This window comes from Drosophila gunungcola, unplaced genomic scaffold, assembly GCF_025200985.1.
Source record: "Drosophila gunungcola strain Sukarami unplaced genomic scaffold, Dgunungcola_SK_2 000001F, whole genome shotgun sequence".
Classification (NCBI taxonomy): domain Eukaryota; kingdom Metazoa; phylum Arthropoda; class Insecta; order Diptera; family Drosophilidae; genus Drosophila; species Drosophila gunungcola.
In genome coordinates, this window is record NW_026453197.1 from 13,900,860 (window position 1) to 13,923,341 (window position 22,482).

At 39.3% G+C, this 22,482-nt stretch overlaps 3 protein-coding genes across 8 annotated transcripts in view; 1 reads left to right on the forward strand and 2 right to left on the reverse strand.

The window, feature by feature from the left end:
- The first annotated feature begins 882 nt into the window (after nt 1–882).
- The window catches only part of LOC128262869 (LIM/homeobox protein Lhx3), a 33,402-nt gene continuing 11,802 nt past the window's right edge, over nt 883–22,482 (forward strand). Inside the window, exons 1-2 of one of the 6 annotated variants that reach the window (XM_052997426.1) lie at nt 883–1,387; nt 2,714–3,172. In XM_052997426.1, the coding sequence (XP_052853386.1) occupies nt 2,803–3,172 (370 nt within the window). In that variant the 5' untranslated portion in view covers nt 883–1,387; nt 2,714–2,802. Of the gene's footprint in view, nt 1,388–1,427; nt 1,657–2,208; nt 3,173–7,970; nt 8,539–22,482 lie in introns of those variants that run through there. The other 5 variants (XM_052997427.1, XM_052997428.1, XM_052997432.1 and 2 more) reach the window with 5 other exon arrangements.
- On the reverse strand, nt 6,868–7,459 carry LOC128262895 (uncharacterized). Its single transcript, XM_052997464.1, has 2 exons — nt 7,219–7,459; nt 6,868–7,187 (listed from the first exon to the last, which is right to left on the reverse strand). Exons 1-2 carry the CDS (start codon nt 7,457–7,459, stop codon nt 6,868–6,870), a joined length of 561 nt encoding a protein of 186 aa, XP_052853424.1.
- Nucleotides 7,472–7,839, reverse strand: LOC128262892 (uncharacterized). Its single transcript, XM_052997459.1, has 2 exons — nt 7,706–7,839; nt 7,472–7,654 (listed from the first exon to the last, which is right to left on the reverse strand). The coding sequence occupies exon 2, from the start codon at nt 7,652–7,654 to the stop codon at nt 7,472–7,474; it is 183 nt and encodes a 60-aa protein (XP_052853419.1). The 5' UTR covers nt 7,706–7,839.

The window sequence follows — 22,482 nt, forward strand, 5'->3', positions numbered from 1 at the left end:
TTGGTTCCCCCATCGCGTTGAGCCCAACCCATAAACGACCTTCTTCTAGTGTCCACTTCTGTGGGTGGGGAACTACTGTGGAGCACCGGGTTCGCTTCTGTTTTCGGGGATGACGTTGGGGTTTTTGGGGTTCAAAGTGTTTGGCAAAGTATTTGGCGCGCTCTAAGCGGCTCATAAATAAATGCGAAAACAAAATCGTTTTTGCAGACGCAACGCATTTGAGGGGATTTTGGGATGGGACGGTGGATATACTACATACAACATTTGGGGGGGAAGGGGTGAGTTCTGAAGCTAACAGACAGACAACACCTTCGCTATGCAGATACAGCAAGCGCTTGGATACAGGGTGATTCGGGTCGGTATCGGGTCGGTTGTTACCCACAATAACCCCCCTCCTTCCAACGGGAATTTCGTACTGCGTCGGCGCTGGAAAGACGTCGAACCCTAGGAATAGTATTGCCCACCCACCCACTTTAATGGCGACGCTGGGGCGATAAGATAATGCCACTGGTATGCGCATGCCTGGATTTCCACCTCTTTTCTTGTTGTTGTTTTTGTTGCTTTTGCCTATCAACGATTTCCAATGTTTTCAATATAAAGGGGCGGTGCCAGTTTTTACCCTGGAAGCCTGCTTTTTGGTGACCGCGCGCGTATTGACTTGGACTTTTGAGTTAAGTTTCTCATATTTGTTTCGCCTCTGCCGACGTCGCTGCTGACTTTTAAGTGCTGTTTACTGTTGTTTTGGGGCCAACGAAGGTGTCGCTCGACGTTGGTTGGCTTTTTGTTCTACTCACTTTTCTTTTTTCTCGGTTTTTGTTTTTGCCTCCTGCAGTCTTGCAGCTAGAAATTCTTGAGGCAGAGGGAAACAAAAGTTTTTTTTTTTTGTATTTTTGGGGCTAAAGTTTTTACGTTTTACAAATATTGTAATGCTCTTGGAATTTTTGTGGAATGAGATCAGGAGAGAGATATACACATGCGCATGGCCAAAAAACAAGCATAAAAATGTCGACGCTGTCGCTTTTGGCGTTGTCGCCTTGTTGCCATTGTTGTCCTGCCATTCAGGGCTGGCTGTATGCATTTTACCATATCATTTGTGTCACATTAAGATCAATTGGTAAACACACACACACACACACGCACACACACTCGTACACTTATATCACGCATACGCATAGCATACCCATATGGGCGGCCAAAAGGCAAGCGGCATAAAAAGTATCGTTAAAAGCTCACAGTCCAAATAAAAGCGTGAAAAAGTGGGCAAAATACAAAAAAAAAAGAAAAAAACGAAACGAAAGAAGTCGACACGACAAAGAAAGTAAATAAAGATGCAGCGCGGCAAATAGAGGATTCCTGGCCAGTGTTGCCATGTCCAGGGTTGTCGCTGGTAATGTACCGTTAGCCATTTACCGTTAGCCATGCCGTCGCCATTTTGCCGCACTCGGTTCGCATTTGCCGTCGTCGTTTCCGTTAACGATACCGTTACCGTTGTCATTGCCGTCGCCAAAATGGCGTTCGCATAAAATCGTGTTGCAAATTGTATCAAAATAAAGCAAAATAATCAAATAAAAATAAAATAAAACCATAAATTATCTAAAGTAAATTAATAAATACTGAAATTAAATGTGAAAGTGACAAAATAAATAATCAAAGAGGGTAACGCAGAATTTATTAGTTGGTTTTCCATTTTCCGTCGCAATGTGTGCAATCCAAAATAAAACGATAAAAGTCTGATGTACTATTGGGAAGTGAAAAATAAACAAGGCATTTGAAAAGTGACAGTCAGGATTTTATTTTGAAAAAAACATAATCTAAGACTTTTTTAAATACAATTTTCTTTAACTGTGCATTTTTGAACTTGATGTTTGAATTAGTTATAGTTGTTTAAATGACAATAGATAGTAGAATATTGATTTTGAAAGTGCTTTAAGACGTAAAGGTTCAACGGTTTTTATTGTCCTCAATAAAATTACATTTATATTGTCTAATAAAATTGGTTAAGGGTGTCTAACCTCTGTTATGAGAACATTATAATCTATTCATATAATAGTATGTAATAACTACTTAAAAATATTAATAAATAATGTTTTAGTTTTCATGGGATTTCAAACAATTAGTAGAGCTATAGGAATAAATATAAATCACCAATAAAAATCCCCCAAAATAATGCCCTAATAAACAATGGGACAATTACAGAGCTACTTCACAACTTATAGTATTTTCATAGAAAATACTCGGACCTTCACTCTTTTTCATTAGATAATAGTGACCATCCGCTCGAGAATTCACCTCGAGCCAGACGATGAGTAGATATGCGCTGATCAAATATATAGCTATTGATCAGTTTGTCCCTTCCCGACTTACATAAAGCGCAGCTGACTTTCGCCTGGCCGAAAGTGTCCCCCCGTGTCGCAAACAAATTCAAATTGTTGAAGTCCCTGGCTGCTACTTTAACTGATAGAGGCAGCCGAACCAAGTTGGACACGATTACAACCGAACGGCTGGTAGTCTAGAATCTAAGAAACGAAAAGCCCAAAGAGACCGCCGCGATAAGGTGAAAACCGAAACAGTCAACGGAGCTAAAACCGAGCCAATGCCAGTTATCGAACAGACAGCGATCCCGCCTAGCGGAGTGGTCTCGTTTCGCCGTTGAACGGGACGCGAGTGCGGAAAACTAACCAAAGAAACGTTTCCGTTTCCATTTTATATATAGAGCCCAAACAACCGTGTGCTAATTGAAATACATAAGCTAACTGAAATATAACTCATACGACGCGTGTACAAATCACCGGCCTCTTAGCAATGATGCAAACCCTGAAACCACCGCCACCGCTACACCATCATCACCAGCATCAGCAGCAGCCACATCAACACCAGCAGCATCCGCAGTTGCAGCACCCGCAGTTGCAGCAGCAGCAGCAGCAACAACAACAGCAGCAACAGCACCTGACAGTCATGGATAATCATCAGCAACATCAGCCGCATATCCATCAGCAACAGCAACAGCAGCAGCAGCAACAATTGCCACCCACGCCGCAGGCATCGCACCTGGTCGGTGGGCAGCAGCAGCAGCAACAGCAGCATCCGCACCACAATCACCTGGCTGTCGACCAGGATGACCCAAATCCCGAACTAGTGCTCGCCTTAATTTCCAGGAACCGTGCGCTCGAGGGTAAGTGGCCAAGTCATGCCATCTTTGATTCAGCCATGTCCATCTGAGCTCTGCCTTGGGTTCCTTCATGCACAGAGATAAATATGTTTGTTTTAAATAATTTGTTAGAAAGCTAAAGGATGAGTGGGGAATTTTATAAAGTTTATGATAGAATTATAATCTTAAAATCCTTGGAAAATCTTAAAAGTACATTGCATAGGTCTTAAGTTTATAAAATGTTTTTGATAAGTTGAGTCTTTCTCATTGGGACAAAAAAAAAAACTTTGATAAAGAGAAACAGATATATATTTATATTAAGGCACTCAAAAAACCATTTTAACAACAAACAAATCAATATTACCCACTAAGAGAAAAAAAAACGATCAAAAATATAGTTTAACAATTTTTGATAAATGGTTTTGTTTTACTTTTGCTTTTTCACTCAGAACTTGGATTTTACGAGCTTATTTTTAAAAAATGTTTATACCTTTATACTTGTGTTGTGCACACTCACATAGTATTTCGCAATCTGTACACAGGGTCTTTTAATAAATATTTATTTGCCAACTAAAGTTGTTTTCAAATAATTCAAATATAAACTGGTTGAGATATATATTTCTAATTCCATATTTCATAAATCCCACTTGGTGATAATTTTTCTATGTGTTTGCCACGTTTTAATTATGCAAAGTTTTTGTGTGCCGCTCGCCCATTGTTTTTATGAACAGCCAGAAAGGTCTGGCGATGAAGATGAGTTGGGGTTATAGGGACGGTCTTTTGGGGTCATATGAGGGCCTTGCGGTTGGCCTGGCTTTGGTTTTGGCATTTTCATTTCCATTTCCATGTTCGTCTTTCGACCCACGGACCGGCAGCTTAAGTGTTTTTCAATTAAATACGAAAGCTTTCCCGGTGGCCGACCGCCATCTTCACATCTCCGAGGAGCTCATTTCGAATGCCCTTTTAGGAGGGCTCAATGTTGCGGCTGCTGCTGCTGCTGCTGCTCCTACTTTGCCTCCTTACTTTTTTATGCCATCGGGTAAAATATATGGTCCGAGGGGACGGCAATATATAACTGGCAAAACTCTTGCAGAAAGTTTTCTTTGGACGAAATATGCTGAACAACTTGCCAAGCAGATGATTTATTACTGTCCGGTTTTGCTGCTGGTCAAAGGGATTTCTTTGTCGCAGTTGCTTAAACCGCTCGAGTTAGAGATCCTGGCATGTCACATTTATGATTTCGTTTCATGTCCCCTCCCCCACCCCCCCAATACACACACACACATGCGTTTATCCCAGTCGAAAATCCCGCGCCAAATCAATCGGCAATCCCCGGGCCAAAAGCCAGTCCAGAAGGATGACAACTGACTGCGGATTGGAGTCGAGTCGAGTGGAGTGGAGTGGAGTGGAGTGGAGTGGAGTGGAGTGGAGTAGAGAAGATGACATCGGACAGAGACACGCGCCGTTGACAAGGACAAAAGCCGTAACCAAATCCGAAGGCGAAACTGTTGACAAACTCCAAATGTCTCCGGCATTGTTGCTAATGCACTGGGAATACAAATACCCGAAATCCAGGCAAGGCGGTCCAATGCACGTGTCTCCTCATCAAGGGCATTGGGCATTGAAAAGAGCAGGCTCAGGCGATTTTTCCATTTTGCCGCATTCTGCTTCAAGTGCGGCGGGATTTCGTTTTAGAACACGCGTAATTACAAACAAATAAATAAAGGGGAAAGGATGGGGCTGTGCCCGGAAACCGCATGTGCTGGGACCTTCAGATCGCCTTGGTCGAGCCTTCGCCACGTGTCACTAATATCCACTGCATCCCCGACAAAAGTGCGTGCACTCAGGGAAAATCAGGGAAATCAAGGAAAACTCCATGGCCATAATTGAATGTGAAAAAACTCTTACAAAAGTGGTAGAATTAAATTCACTAGGCAAATTTAAATATTTTATTTTTTAGAATTCTTTTTAAATTTTACAAATAACGAATTAGAACAATTTGATTGAACATGAATTGTACAAATAATAGGAAGGTTTGTTTGTTTTTATTGCAGTTTAATAAGGAGTCAAGTCTAGATGTAGTTTATTACACAGTCAAATTTCTATACCTAAGACCAACAAATGCTCCAAAAATAATCTGAAGTACGTGTTTTTAAAATCATTTAATGAGCGTTTAATTTTTTATTACCAATAAAACATTTACAATGGCTGCCTTAAATCTCCGACGATTTTCAGAATGAATGACTTAATGTCCAACTAAAAAATCAATCGATATGAAAAACTTTGTAAATTTTTTGGTGTGTTTTTGAAAAATCGTTTGGATTTAAACAGTTTACTCCAACGATGTTTACTTTTGGTTGGATTTTTGATGAAGGAGATTTTTGATACTGTTTAAATGGCTACAATTATTTTTTTATTTTTTGTTCAGTGTACTTGTTGTTATACATTTTTTCCCCAGTGCAGCTGGGCAGGGTTTTAGCTTTAGCTGGTGTAGCATGGCAGTTCGGTGTCCCAGTGGACCCGAGTGACGTGTGCCGGGCGACGTGCAAAAACGAGCAGAAAAATTGAATTATGCGCTTGCGGTGCTTCCTTGAACCCCCACCACCAACCCTCCCCTTAGCCCTATAGATCCTGCCCTACCCTGATCCCAAAGTCCCACCCCTTCCAATGCTCGTTTTGGGCAATCGACAAATATTTTGTTATTTGCACATAAACATATTTATCGAGTTTGGGTTTGGTTATTCTTTTCGCTTGTTTCAAATGCTAACAGAAAGTATGAAGGGGGGTTGGAGGAATATAGCTGGAGGACAGCACCCACGGGTGTTTTGTTTCACCCGTTCGCCTGTCAAAAATTGTGTAAATATGTTTATCATTTCCACTTGCCCACGGAACCGGTGCACTTAGCGCTGAGCAAACATCCTATATACACCCCGCAGTCAGGACCTCAATGTCCTGCCTTTTCCCGCGACTTGCCGGCACTTGTCGCTCAACCGCTGGCCGCGTGTCCTTCGTTAGCAGTTCTTGTGTGGCTTTCCTATTAACGGGCCTACAGCCCAAACCACCCCCTAAAAACCCCACCCCCAAAATACCAGCCTAAGCGTATCCGTTTTTGGTTTGTTTTTTCCTTCCTTCCTTCCTTCCCGCCTTCCTTCCCTTCGATTTCGGAATGGGTTTCGGCAATTGTTGCCTTCAGCTTATGTAATTTGTCATAATGTCAACAGGCGCGCAGATCACGCAGTATGAGCAAACACTTCATTCGAGAACTGATTGTCCATTGAAATGGTTAGCGAACCCATTTCAGCTAAAGCTGAAAAAGTGATTAAATAGATGACTTTTAAAAAGGGCGAAACTCCCTTTGAAGAGTCTACGAATGTTTGTTCGCTTTGTCCGAGGTCAATACTTTTTGAGTTCAAGTATGAATTATATTCCCTCTTGAATTATTCTTAAAGCTTAAAGTTATTACAAAGAGTAATAGCGTTTGGTTAACCAAATAATTCAACCAAAATCATGGACTATAAAAATAATTTTATTATTATGTTATTTAGGTTACAATTCCCACATTTTAAAATAATATTAAAAAAACCTTTTAATTTGTTTTTTGTTTACATCGTCAATGGTTTTTATTTTGCCTTCCCCTTAAGGTCTTAAAATAAATTGCTTTTCTCAAATACCGTTTTTTTTTTCTCGGTTAATTCATTTAGAATTGAGAATTTAAAATATCACATATAATTATATGCTATAAGATAGATGGCTTGATTGTTCGTGTCTCCGATCAAATGCATCTCGTTGATCAGCAAAGCCCGCATGTCCTGGTGCATGGACTGAATCTCCTCTCCAGTGGCTGAAGGATCGATTGCCAGGTGAATCTCCCAGAGGAAATCCGCAGGTGAAGGTCCGTAATAAGTTCGGATACTGGCATAGGAGCTGGTTTGTGGAAGACGCTCGTATCCAGAGGCCGTTTGATAACTGCTCTCGGTGGTGTAACCAGAAGTCTCCGAATCGGATGAGAAAAGTTGAAAACTGCTGATGGTGGCTAATGGAGCTGCTAATTGAGTTTGAGTGCATATCCTCCAGAGGTGTTTGCGATGTGTCCTCCACAACTTGTCTACTTTCTTGAGATCTGGAGCGCAGCGGTCCCAGAAGCCCTGTTTTACTTGATTCCGTCTTGGTTTCCGATTGCGATCTTTTTAATTTATTTTTCATCACGTGCGATTCCGTTTCAGACATCCAAGCACTCGGATAACATCGTTTTCGACTTGGTCCAGGAATTTCTTGACCATTTCCCCTTTCAGAGGATGAATCCTCTTCCATAACTCAACCTTACTAATCCAATTCCAGATCGTAGAGTTTTGAGAGACTAGGTTCTGAATCAGCTTTGACATCAAGGTCAGTGCTTGTGCCGATTTCCTCGGTAAAATTGGTTTGTGTGGATGAATTGAAGGTCTTGAAAATTCTGGCCAGATCGCGTCGAAAGACATTATAGGCAACCAAATTGATTTCACACATCTGTATTCAAATAAATTACCTTAAAATATTTAACATTTTTCACGTACTTACTTTTTTTTAGAATTTTGAAGTTCAGACTAAAATGGGTGCCACAAAGGGCAACAAAAAGAGCAATAAAAATTTTAGAATACGAAACGAAATCTGCGTCGACTTTGACTTAAATATGCAAGGTTTCTTTGTTTGTAATTAATACAAGATAGAAAAAAAGAGAGAATTCTGAAGCGAGTTATGTTTTTTATTTTTATAATAATAATAATTTTATAATAAATTTTCTTGGGTACCCTTAAGTTTAGTGGAACGTGTTTTCATTCTTGGGATATTGAGAGCTTTCGATGAACATTAATATACCATGCACCATCTATAAGGCTTCCGCTGGTTTGTTCAAAGGTGCAGGCCTAAAAAAAACGACTGCCTCTGGGGACATCAATATCTTATGCCTTTTCGGTGACCCCAATACCATTGGAGCCCGTTGTCTGTGAAGCATACTTTCCGCCTTTTTCATTGCTGGAAAAACAAGAATGAAGTCCCGAACGGAAGGTAAAATTGTGGGTCTATCAGAATCCCCTCCCCCTTCCACCAACGAAAGTCTGACAAACAAAAGCAGGCCCAGAGCCAAGTTGAGAAATCAGTTGATTCTGTTATTTTTCCCGGTTATTGTTGGCTTTTCGTTTCCGTCCGTCCGTCCGGCATGTACGTCGTTCTCCTTCCTGGCATGGCGTCCACATAAATCATTTTTTCGCCATTTTTCCGGATTCTGGTGCTTGGGCTGTGATGGGGAATTGTGGGGCCCTGCACATTTCCTCCTCCTGCATATTTGATGGCTTTTCTGGGTCTGCGCTTAGCATCGACGACAGCTTTTTGACTAGCCAACTGCCGGCTGGCAGGTAAGCCAAGCGACTACCTTCCATCGTTTTCCACCACCCACCACCGCACACCTCCTGATTCTTATTTTTCCTTCTTTTTTTTTTTGGCTACGTCTGATGCTCCCCCTTGGAGGGTACTTTTTTTTTTTGTCGGGGGGTTGAAGGCGAATGTTCAAGTTATGTTAAGTAAATAATGGGGCGTTCATATGACGCTGGAAATGTGTGGGCGTGGGATTTTTGTGGAGTAAGGGCTCGTCTTTCGCTATTCTTTTTTATTTTTTTTTGTACATCTAGCAGGAGGGTGTACACAGTCATGTGTGTTTTTGCAGTCAACTGTTTACTTTTATATTTCTTCGCTGCTTAATAAAATAAAATAGGAATTTCGCTTGGTAAAAAATAAACGACACGAATATGGTTGGAGTTGTCAGCTGAGAATATCAAAGACATCTGGGACTAGCTTTTGTAAGGGCTATTGTTGAGGGTTATAAAATTCAGTTGTATACAAAATGTTTGCTGTGTAGAAAAGTTTTTGATTGTAAAATATTTTTAATAGAATTCATAATCACAATCTAAAAGGTACAGTTATTTAATTTTGTTGCCAAAATTAAAACTTAAATCTTTAAATGATTTGGAATTATTTTACGTTGTTATTATAAAATATTTTCATGGAAAACTATTATTATTAAATTATTATTATTATTATTGTTAAAATATTGATTAAATTGATAATCAATTGATATTTTCCCCTGAATAATTAAAAAAAAATATGCAAATTATTAAATAAACTTTAAAAAACTAATTTTCTTTCAAATCAAAGTATTTGTGTCGCAGTAGTTTAAAACTAGTCAAAGATCTTTTGTATTTTAATAAAATATATTTATTATTTAAGCATTAGAAGTCGATTTAAGGACTTAAAAGTAAGACCAGGAGCAAAATTTATTTTGATTTTATCGTTTACGAAGGTCTCAGACTCTTTCCCGACTCTAGGATTGCTTTCCACTCACCACAACGCACAAGTTCTGTATATTTTCCTAAGTAAAAACTTTTTTCGCTGCTTTTGGAGTAAACAAGTGAAATGTATGAAAACATTGAGCATCTATATATGTTTATATATACGGATATGTATGTCTATATAGATATATATAAAATGGGGTATTCCCTCCCCCCCCCCCTTGAGTGTGTTTGTGGAGTGCCTGTGGCGGACCCACAAGACAACATTGCGTTGTTGCAATGTTGTATGTAACTAAAGTGAACTGAATATTTTTGTATTTGTGCAGCACACTTTGAGGAGCCACATTGCCCCAACTCCCCTTTCGTCATGGAAAAAAAAACACAGCCACAATTTACCAGCCACTCCCCATTTGGCAGCTGGCAAAAGCTTCAATGTTGCTCTGGCTTCTATAAAAAACAATATCCCGCAGCGAACTTTATTAAATTACACGATTTTGACAGTTAAGCAACAGCCTGCCCCTCTGCTCGCCCGAAATTCTTCCCCCCTCTGTGGAAATCATAATTTTTCTTATTTTATGTAATATGCTCGAAGCTGCCAACAAACCGGAGAGGAAACAAGAGGAACAAGGCATCCGCATCCGCATCCGCATCCTCATTTTCATCCTCATCCTCGATGCTATACCCTCTCACTCCACCGAAGGGCCTGTCTAGCAACGTGTTGGGGTTCAGAAGCTTCTTGGTATTCCTTAGGGGCCGGTTTAGGCAAATACGAGTCGAAAATGCTGGCAATAACAAAGTGAACAGAGATACGAGTTCTTATTTTATTTAATTGTTATACCCTTGCAGAGAGTTTTACGATTTTTCTTTTTCACCAGCACTTAGCAATGCATTGAATAAAGAATATGTATAAATTTCAGATACTTGAAAGAGTCGTATGAGAAGTCTTTGTTTTGTTTCTTGAATCTACAGTTTTTGATGATGATATTTTTTGAGACATAAACATTACAAGCTGGTAAAGCTTCTTTTCGAATTTATAAAAATTAAATACAAATAGTAAAAACAAATAATAAATAAAAATCTTTGCAAAAAAAAACTAAAAAGTACAGCTCATTTGAAATATTTTATAATATTTTTTTTAGTTTTAGAACGAAATAAAAATAACAGTAAATACCCACATGGGCAAACATACAATTTTAAATGTTCTCTAAATATAAAATGAAATAAAATAGAAGTAAATTTTAAGCAAGTGAAAACATTTAGCCAGGGTATTTAAATTACTGCCAAATAAAAGCAATCTCCCTCTCGTTTTTGTTATTCTTTTATTTTTTGAATCCAAAATCCTGGCAATGGTAACCGAGTTGATGGAACATTTGCGTGGTTTTTGGCCCGCAGGCGTTGGCAATTGAAGGGGCTGATGGTCCAAGGGAGTGGTAGTCCATGGTAGCCGCCACGGTTAGCTACTTTCTGTTCTGTTTTTATCATTCCGCAATTAGCGCACCCATGTCCGCTCCCGCTTATCATCGTCTCCGGAGTCCGGACTCTGGAGCAGTAGCTCCGGAATATCTTTTTGCTGGTGGTGTAAATATTTGAACGGCATTTCAGTCGATACCTTGAACGTTGATAAGACTTTACCCAGCCGCGATATCTGAGTATCTGGGTGGGTATCTATAAATACGCAACGTGGGCATCCTACTCGTTTTCTATTTTCTATTTTCAGGTGTGCCTGTATCTTCGAGACCGTATGTTTCTGCTGCGGTTATCGTCTATATCGACTATATCGTCTGTACCTGGTCTGGTACAAGATTTGCCCATTGAGAAGGCAACACAACACCGTTGTTGACACTCTGTTTCACCGCTTACAAGGTGCCTACCTTGTGCTCACGTAGAAACAACACACACACACACACCGAATGTACCAAATTGATAAGGCCAAAACCAAAACATGAAACAGAAACTGTGTTCCGAAAGAAGTACGAGTATCTGGTTGTTCCTACCAACATGTTTGTTCAGAGGGGAGAAGAAGTGATTTTTATGGTTTTATTGGTATTGCAGGTCTTCGAAATGTGTAGTCATCTACCATCTACCCCAGCAGCGTTAAATGAGGCCTATTAACATGAATCCGCCGGATAATGCACACAATTTTTCTATTCATAGAGTCCACCCCTGAGAAGTGGCACTCCCACTTCCGAATTTATTTCAGTTTCAGCCACCCCTTTTGGTGGCGGTCCTTTTATGCTCTTATTTTATCACTGATTATTTTCCACATCGCTATGCTCTTTGTCTCGATTCCGGGACTCTTTTGTCCGAAGCATATCTAAACAGGTGGTCCCAGCAGGTGGCTATAAAGCCAGGACCCTTTGTCTGCGACCACCATCCTCGAACCAGCGCTCCTGTCCATTTATGCAGTATTTACCTTTCAATCAAGCCGGGTATATAGTTGTTTGGATTTTTGATTCCATCTTTTTGTGTTTTGCCTCCTTTGGCCAGCGAAGTCAACCGCACACTATTAGCAACACAAATCAGAAAAAACAGGCTTTGAGAGATCGATGCTATAACCAAATTAAGGGTGTTTATAATTCACAATAACTCATATATATATATATATATATATGTGTTCAGCAATCATAGAAACAAAAATGTTGTTACAACAATTCTAGTCTATTGAGTATGCAAAATCACCCAATAAGTTCCTTTATATCTTTATAGTTTGAAAAAAAAACTTTTGGTTTAAAAATAACACTTTAAATTTATATTGATACTTGTTATAGTGTATTAGCTTTTTTAACACAACGCTACCAAAACTTAAGCTATATGTTTTTTTTTGGGATTACTTAACTTTAATCTATTCAAGTTTTACTTTCGGATTTTCATTTCGCAGTTCATTTGCTTTTATTGGATTTTGATACTTAAAAATAACAAATAGCTGTGTAAAAAAGTGATGCCTAATGCAATCTTAAAATCACCTGAAAGTGTCTGCCAGACAACTAAAATTATATGCTTAGATGTATTCAATTTTATTTAATTTTGTTGCCAGGGAACTGATCGTTTGAATGAGTCACGAACTAAGATCGAGTAATACACTAATTTTAGCTGAAATTATCTTTTGGGTTTTTCGCTAGTTTAAAGATAATCGCATCACAGACAATGCTAGAAAATCGAAGTGTTATTATTGGAATTTTTACAAGCGTTTCACGTCTGTATATGCTGGAAATTTTGTCATTATAAAGCAATCCAATTCCCGATATGTCATTTTCAACAATAATAGCCACGATTAGTTAACTTATCACTAGTTTCAAGGAGAGTTTGATTTCAATGCAATCAGAAATGCCGTCGGAAAGTGTATAAGAGTCGACAGATACGTTTGGGATGAGCCATGTGGTCAAGTTGCAAAGTTCGACCAGTAGACAGTGAACTCACCCACACGGAAATAGCAAAAAATAGATGGCAGATTTGCTTTTTGTTTTGATTTCGGAACAGAGAACAGTCGGCAGTCAATCCTACGAGTATGGCCACTTCTAGGGGCTTATCGGGCTTACGGAATGATAAGTTAAGTTTTGCCTAACCCTTACCGCTCTCATTGAACCGATCACAACAGATAAGTGTCACTCGAGACCTATACAAACAGGATCGAGAATAGAGTGTTATTGATGACTGTGTCGACTTTATAATACCCGCAAGTTATTGCTTAACTATTTAAATTTAAATGATTATCACAGTAGGGAATCAAAAATGTCCACTTTTGATCTTAATATTGGATTCAAACTATAACAACTAATAACAAAAATAAAAAGTAAGGATTTTAATATTTTTTTATTAAAAAAAATTATTATTCTACTTGGAATAGTTTGATGTTTAAGCTACCTTACCTTTGTTTTTTTTTTTCAAATTGAAGTTTAGGTATTGAACGAAGCACATAAATCAATAGCGTTTACAACCTTTTATATGATTTTAAAACCCAAATGGTTTTTGTTTGAGCATCCAAATAGAATTTTTTTAATTGCCACAAAATATGAGGTATGGGAAAAAGGAACATAGCACTCGTAGAAATACGCTTAATCGTTGAGCACTTTTTCACTGGGTATATAGGCAACCAAAACATTAGGCATCCATTTGCTGAGTTTCCCCAGGCCTTCTTCAGTGGGTTGTTTGTCCGGACATCTAAGAAGAGCCGCTGTAGGTTCTGTAGCTGTAGCTGTAGTGTAGCTGTAGCTGTATTTGTATCTGATTCGGTTTCTGTTTCAGTTTGCCGTAATATTTACACAGTTTGCTGAACTACTTTCGAACGCAGCCAGCGAGCACTTGAAAGTGTCAAACAAATGTTGTATAACCATAGCGATGGCCTAACCCTCAGTTGGCCCGGGGCACGCCGGCTATCTCTGGAAGGGATCGGGGGAAGGGGCAGAGAGAGGGCCAGATGGGGCTTACGGAGCACTCCAAGACCTGAGCTCCCTCGAGTGGCCATATAAATGTGTGGCACTGATTGCGCCTCGAGTTGCTGATTGGGCCAATCCAAAAGCAGCATAAAGCTTATAGAGTACAAATACTACAACTGCTACTACTTGGATTTAAGTCCCATATAATCGTTTTATAAATCTAGAGTAAAGTTATTTATAGGCTTTGAAGTCACCGGCAGTGCAGTTGCTATCGGATGTTTGTCTAAAAAGGTGGATTGCAGTTGACCCAGTAATCCGAATGTGGCACCAGATAACAACCCCCCCCTCACCCCCTTCCTAACAGCCAAATCGAAAATCTCAAGCTGGCAAATAGATAAATGGGTTTATTTCCCCAAACACATGACACCCGGAGTCTCAAAGTCTTGCGATTCGCAGCACATTTCTGTGACCTGGAGCTGCTGGCCATTGACTTGAGCGTATGTCGCAAATTATTCGATGCTGAAAGCGTTCACTGAACAAAATGATTTTATTGCATGAGCCTTGGCCACTTGAAACCATCCGCCCATATGTTGCCATTTGTGACAAAACTGCACCAGACACGCCAAGTCCAAAATACATACAAAAGGGAGGAAGTGGAGGATCAGGAGGTCCTGAAAGTCAGCAAAGTCGAGAAAATCGGAAAAGTCGGGGAAATCGGGGTGGTGGAAGCTGGTGCGGCTGTCGTTTGTTGTCGTTAATGCCCAATGGGTGGCAAATTGTTTTTTATTATCGCTCGGGCCGTGGCGAGACAAGTTGGGTGGGATTGTGGGCTGGGCCTTCGGATTGAATTTCTCCGGCCAAAAGGAGTAAAGCGGAAACGAGTCCTTGTCCTCTCCACCACCCTTCTCCCCATCTCCCCTGTCGATTGCGTGAATAAAACTTTAATGGAACGACACAAATCCCTGTTTGTTGGCAACCCTCGCCCCACGTCTCCCTTTTGGTGTTTCTAATGCAAAGTAATTGAGTGCGAAAATGCCGTCAGTTTTGTCAGAGGTTTTTGTGGCTGGTGCTTGAATTTTTGATACTTTATGTCCCCGGCACATCTACACGGATATGAGCAGGCATAAAGAATGCACTCCAAGTGCATTCCGCTCCCAGTTGCCAGCACATTGGGGAATCATTGGGAGCACAGCAACGGAAAATAAAAACTGCAAAGCCGAGAATGCTTAAGTGAACTCCAAATGGTCAAACTACTTTAGGCAGTGAGAAAAAAAAAACACTAGTTTTAGAATAACAAAAAGGGAAACTTCTAATTAAAATTTAATTTGATTCAGTTGAACTTGTTAATTTAAATGAATTTGGCTTTTAATTTATGGTATTTATGGCAAATATAATGAATGTTTTTCGAGGTGGCAAGAAAAATTATTGCTGATAATTTTATTTATATATATACTTTATATTTATATCTAAAAATCTAAATAAAAGTGATAACATTTCTTTAAGTTGATTCAATTTGATTTAATCTATGGCCAAAATTTTCAAAAGTAAATAAGTAATGAAGCCTTATACATTTTTAAATGTTAAACAACAAAGTCAAAGTTCGATTTCGACTTCGTTTTTATTGTCCGATTTTTAATAAAACTTTGTTTTTCTTTCCTATTAAGAGCTTTTAAATATTTTGGCATGTGTAGATGTGCAAGGGTTGGTCTGGTGGGTGGAAATGTTGTGATGACCTCTGGGTAGACATGCAGTTGGGTCACCATTGTGGGCGTGTCAGGACATTCCGAATTCTCTGCCACAGGGAGGTCACGTAAATTGGTGATTGCAGCGGGCCATTGCACGTCTCAATTTTTTGTTTGCCGAATCTCAACTGAGAACTTGCAGCTAAGTTCAGTTTATGGCATTTACTCTGAAAAGGGCGTTGGGCGGAATGGTGTGGGCGTGGCGGACTGCGGACGTGACCATGCAGTTACGGCAGTCGAAGGGGCACAGATTGAAAGTATTTCTCTGGCTTGCAAAGTGAATGCCGAGAGTCTAGAACTTTACTTTATTTGTCACGTGAAGGAACGTTCATAAAAATAACTCATAAATCGTAGAAAATTTTTATGTCCATGATGTAATAATCAAATAGTAATACACAAATTTCAGGGATAATCAAAATGCATTTAAGTTGAGTTAGGCGAAAAATGCGATTGAACTATTTGGGAATTAAAAAGAAAAATAAATGTTATTTTAATTAAAATTTTCTTAGTTAGAAATGGAGCAACAAAATACAAAAAAATGTGATTGGTTTAACCTATAAAAATTCTTTCTTAGCAGTTATTTTAAATTATATTAAACAAAGCCACAAAACGGTGAAAGTAAAATGTTATCCATTAAAGAGATGCTTAAAAATTTTGGTCCAAATTGAATCCGCATTCGCAATATTTCCACTCCTTTGCACCGAGATTTCTAGCGTCCTTTTCGAGCGCACATTGTGCGTTTCGGGCCCCTTTATAAATATGGCGACGTCCATTTTTGTGGCTGATAATTCAACAACAGGCAGGCAGGCAGGCAGAAATAGCTTTTTGCTTCCTCGATTTTCCGTCGTGCGATTCTGGAGTTCTCTGCAGTTTACCCCACATCCAGACCCTGGCCAACCATTTTCTGCGCCATCTTGGCTTCATCAAACGCACACAAAAGACCATAAAGGCAAAGCCAAGATAATGGAGCACAGCACAGTCGAGTAGAGTCGAGCTCCGAGGAGCAGGCAAATAAAATGGGCACCAAAACGAAGTCGTTAGAGCAGATGTACACAGCAGAACCACCCATTCACCCATCCACCCACCCACCTAACCCCCAACAATGGCGGGCTAAACCAAACCCAACCCCAACGATTCTATAGCTACCATCCCAATCCCAACCCCAATCCCACCCACACCTAGGACGTTTTGTGCCAGCTTCAAAGGAGGAAATCACCCCAAGTGTGTATTTTTATAGAGACCGCAATAAACCTTTTTCTTCTGCCATTTTTTGTTTTTTTTTTTTTGTCTGCTGCGCCCACTTTTGGTTCTGATACACTCAAACCTAAATTTAATGCATTTTTAAGAAAGTTTTCACCTAGTTTGTCTTAAAAAATAACATTTTATTACATTTTATGACTTCTCTTTTTACAAAACAGTTCGTTTTCGTTTTTAGGTGCTTCGGTATTCACAAAATACTTGTTCTAATAGCTGATTTGGAATTTCCTATGATTTTGAAATAATGATTTAAAATTTGTCTTTTACAAGTTCAAAATAAATAAAATTTTGGTCATATATCTGCTGCACATAAAAATGCTTATGCAAATGTAGTTCCAAGACAGTTAAATAAAAAAGTACTTTATCAAATAATGGTTTTACAATGTTTAATATTATTTCAAAAACAGAAAACAAAGATTTTTGGACTACAAAAGTTGTAACTAACGTTTTGCTTTAAGTAATCTGTCAACAGATTTGTAGATTATTTTATTAATGAATTTTTTTTGGGAAATATTTTGTTTAAGAATGTTTTTTGGACATTTTTTTGAGAATATTTATGAAATATATTTGATTTGAAAATATTTTTGAAGAATAGTTTTTTAGAGAACATCTTATTTGGTTTTTTAAATATCCAACGAATTGCTTGAGTGCACAAAGAGGTTATGTGGGACCTGACATGCCCGTTGGTTTCTGCCACAGCTTGATGAAGTTGCAGTTGAGACACAATACGGAGGCGGACTGGCCCAAGACCACCACGGAGTATAAGAGGAGTGGAACAGCCGTCCATAACCATAAAGGCGGCTCAACGAGGCGGAGGCCGACCCGATTGATGATGGTTACCAAGCTGGGTGGCACTCAAAATGGGAAATGCGAGGAGGACCAGTGGACCTCCCATTGCTGACATCCGGACATGGGCCTGTCGTTGTCGCCTATTCCTCGCAGCTCCAGAATTTTTCCGCCCGTAAACCTTTTTTTTTTTTTTGTGACGTTTTACAGCTACGGTCAAGGGTGCCGGTGGTCGTTTGGTCAGCTTGCTTCTCGGACTTGACGCTTCAATGGCTGCCAACGGGCGTGCGCCTTTTGTTTGCCAGCAAAAAATACAAAAAAAAAAAAAGAAATGAAAACTGAAAACAGAGAAATATCAGCAAGCGAACAAAATGTTTTTTTTTTTGCAAAGTAGCCGAAAGCCAAGCGCACTACAAAAGATTCAACAAAAAAAGAAAATAAAAACTGAAAACAGAAAGACTGAAACAAGAATGAAAAATACTGAAAATAGGAAAATGTGTGTGGCGAGTGGATCCCATTGTTTAATGGCCGTCAGATGGAATGTGCGCCATAAATTGAAAAGTTATTGTGTTGCACGGCCCGCAGTGCGCCCTGCCACGCCTTCGTTTCTCGCCCCATAGCCCCGCCCTCACTGCGCCCTTTTTTTCCTGGTCCAATTGTCCTGACAACCAGTTTTTGCTCTCAAATTGTTGAACCAACATATTTGACAGTTCATTTTCGGTTTAAGCCAAGAATTTAATGCAGTTTCTCGATGGTTTTGGTTTTAGTGGTTTATTTCTGTGACCGGTTATTTAGAAACATTTTTATTGTGCAATAAATTGATTTAATAAAGCATTTAAAAATTTTTGATATTATATTACATAGTTTAAAGCTAAAACCTCGTTAAGTTTTTAAAAAAATTACAATATCAGATCGTTTTATTAAAATATCCCTAAATATCAATTAGAAATTTAATATAACTGTTTTTTGTTATTGATATTTTACAAGATCAAAGTTAACCAAAGTTAACTTAAATAAAAACATAATTAAATATTTTAAAAAGAACACGAGAAAAAGTAAAGACAATATAGGCAAACAAAGAATGACTCTGTGGCATTATGTTATGTATTGAGAATGAAAAGAATCATATTTAAAATAACCCCTTGATAAGAATTGAAAGTAACAAAACATTTAAAAGACAATGGAAATTTGCTTTAACCACAATTAACAAATTGCATAAATGGCAAAGAAAAACACAACCAGCAACCCCACAAATGTCCTGCCCTAGAAAACGTAGAGAAGGTAGAAAACCCTTTCACAATGACTTAATCAGACTGCCGAGTGCTTGGAAAGGAAACGGAATATGAAACAAGTGCATAAAGTAAATTATAATAGGCATAATAAAAAAGGATCTGCTGAAAGCCGGGGCAAACATGTCGCAGCGCTTAGCTGCCACTTACTTTGAATGCCCAAGAAAGGTGGGGCAAGAATGGGGGGCAAGGACACGGCCATAAGTGCTCACGGCCCGGAATTAAAAGCAAACGCATTAAAAGGTGCCCAAAAAGACTTTCACCTTGGCAAATGGCGGCAAAACAGGCGACAAAATGGCCCAGCTGCAGATGGGTTTTTTTTTTTTTTTTTTGTCTTGGGGTTTGGGCCCCCTGCGTCCCGGTGACTTAATATTGCATGAGCTGATGGTAGCTGGTACCCAGTGTATCTGGTAACCGGTAACCGGAGAGCATGGCGACCACACGACACCGGCAACATTTTTAATTATGAAACACTAAAAGTGGCAAAGCCAAAGTGCAACACGCCGTCGGTTGGGGCACGGCACGCGCTAATGGAGGGGAGTCCGGATTCTCAGCACTCCGGACTACGGACTACGGACTCCGAAGTGGGAGTTCTGGGGGCCATTGCTATTAACTTAAACGCCTCTTTGCCGGTTAATGGAAATGAACCTGGTCGTCGTCGCAGTTGCCGGAGATGGGCAGTTATCTGGTTAAGACAGCTTTAGGGTGCTGAGCACACGCATTTCAGGTGCACTGTAGAAAAAAGGTGCTAAAGGAATGCGAGGATTGTACATTGAGATTTAAAAATACTTTAAAATGGTGTACACAAGGCCGATTATGGTTTTTAAAAACAACGAATTTTTTAACCATAAAAGTAAAGACTTAATTGCCAACAGAAGTAAACTTCAGATAAAAGATATAATCTCGTTTCGTAAAAATGATTCGTCTTCTTCAGTGTACAAAAATCTATTTGTTAAACGAAATTATTCAATTAAACAATTTATTTTTACTTTTACGAATTTCTGACAAACATAATTTAATTTAATTTTTTTATTTTTTATAATTACTTTTATTTTTTAAATGTCTTTCATTGCTATAATGAAAAATTCAAAGACGTTCTTTTGTTAAAAAAGCTTAAGGTAAAAAAAAATCATAAATGTTTTACAAGAAAATGTCCAAATATATATATATGATAAATATGAATGTCCAATTAGTGCACTAAAAATTATGAAATATATATTTTTGACTTTGTATTTAAAATAGATGATTTTGTTAATATATATATAGACATAACATTTTATAAGTGTACCGGTGAAAGAAGGCTTCGTGTTAACACGGCCAAATTGCGGAGGTGGCCTCCGACCCGTTTCCGTATTGAGTTACCATTTAATTGCAGGCACGTGTGATCCGCTTTTAACGTGGCTAACAAGTCAAGTGCGTGGCTCGCACCTACGAGCTGAGTCCTCGCCACTTTGGCACAACTCAACGCCACTTTGAAAAGCTAAAGCGAAACCTAAGTCGCGTCTAAGCCGCACGCGTTTTTCCCGGAGTTTCCACGCGGCTAGAATTTCCATATGACGATGACGATGACGATGAGGATGATAACTATCCGAGTAGGGTTGGGCCCAGGAGTCGTAGAGTTCCAGTCGCGTGTCCGGGATGATGAGTCCACTTAGCGAGTCGAGGGTTGCAGTTGCTTCGCGCCCCCAAAACAAAACTGACTCATCTCCGGTTACAGGAGGTCTGGAGTTATATTTTCTCCTTCTTTTTTTTTTATTGCTGCGTTTGCTTTAGTTCAATATATCGATGACTGGTTCAAGTGATTCCCATCTCCGTGCGGACATATAGTATAGTACTGACATGCAACAGTTGAAACAGTCCTGCTGACTGAAAACTCGACAACGATTTTCTCGGGGGTTGTTCTGCTGGGCAAATTGATTAAGGTCATTATGCAGTTGGGTAGACGGTATACGGCAGCAGCAGCGAACCGACACCGACACTGACACTTAATCCCAGCGGCATAATCAGCAACATATTGCAGCAAAAAGCTTCGCCATGAAAAGTAGCAAGTTTTTGTTTTCACCAACAAATTTGTAGCACCCTTGGAGGATTGCACAGTTTTTGGTGGGTTCAAAAGGTTAAGCACCAAGCCGTTCTTTTTATGGCTTACCCATTTTAGTTTCACCATAAACTTGCCTGCTTGTCTGCCTGCCTGTCTTCACCTGGCGAGAATAGAGGGAGTGTCCTGGAAACCAGTTTTCCTCTAACCCGGGCGCTCCCTTTCGCCGTAAACCGGATTATTCATGAGGTCAGTGGGCATAGGACCCCAAATACATCCAAAATCCTTGGACTCTGGTACTCTTACTTGCTGACAAGTGACATAAACGATCGTAGCAACAAGTGAGGAGGACATACCCAAAAAAAAAAAACCAAAACCTGTTCAATTTCGGACCGAAAACCAACCATCCACTCAAACCCATCCTGTAACGCCCCCTTAAATGCTGCAAATGCTTTTATTACATTAAAAGCATTAACATTAACGGTATGTAGAGCAAAGTACCCCCGAGTTTCGCCAATATGTCATCAATGCGCCCGTCGCGTTAACCCACGACTGGTGCTGCGCATTGTTAACACCCAGCGTATCCAGATCCTGGGGTGGTGTCCTTAAATATGGAGAGGCAATGAATATTTTCGTGTGTATGTAAGTGTGTGTGTGTGGACCTCTGAAAACAAACAGCGGGATTTTGTCATAAACGAGAGCTCAACGGCGGTCGCTTGGATATTCCTTTCTTATTTGTATTTCCCGAGTGGAGTGAACACTGGGCTGCAGTAGCTGCAATACTTGCTACAATTTTAAATGAAAAAAACAATTTCACCTACATTTTATTGGTTTCCAGTGCCCATTTTTCTGCAGTTATCATACAAAAAAAGTTTTTAAAAACTTTGATTCTAAATTGTTTTTTCCAAAAGGGCTTAGCAAGTGATCGCAGTAGGATGATTAGTTGTTAAAATTTTATTTGATTAACGAGTTTTAACAAAATTTGTTTGGTCTCCAACTCCCATATCCAAGTCATCTTTTCTGAAATATTTATTGTATTGATTTGCTCAGGTAATATGTAACGAAGGTTGCAATAACTGGTTATTGTTTTAAATTGCTAAAATTGCTAAAATTCTGAGTTTCCAATAAATTTGTTTTTTTTTAAACACTAGAGAGAGTTTTTTTTAGACTTTAAAACCTTTTAACTGACAAAATGTTACATTATTCAACGACACCTTAAAAAAGATTTCTAAATTGGTTGATTAATAACTCTGGTCGAGATAAAATTTTCGTGACTTCAAGATTTCACGCATCGGGATTTGTTTATGATTATATTTTAGCCACCTAGAAGTTAAATAAATATTATAGCATATTTGCAATGTAAGTCCTAACCACTGTGCCACTCAGAACTTGACTTTGTCAATGAGGCAGCTCCGAGTCAGCCACGATCCCAGCCTGTTCGAGTTCTATTGTCCACCACCCTTCGTTTCGTCTTTATTTAACTTTGTCGAATTGATTTCGTTAGGGCAAGAACAACAACCACAACAGCT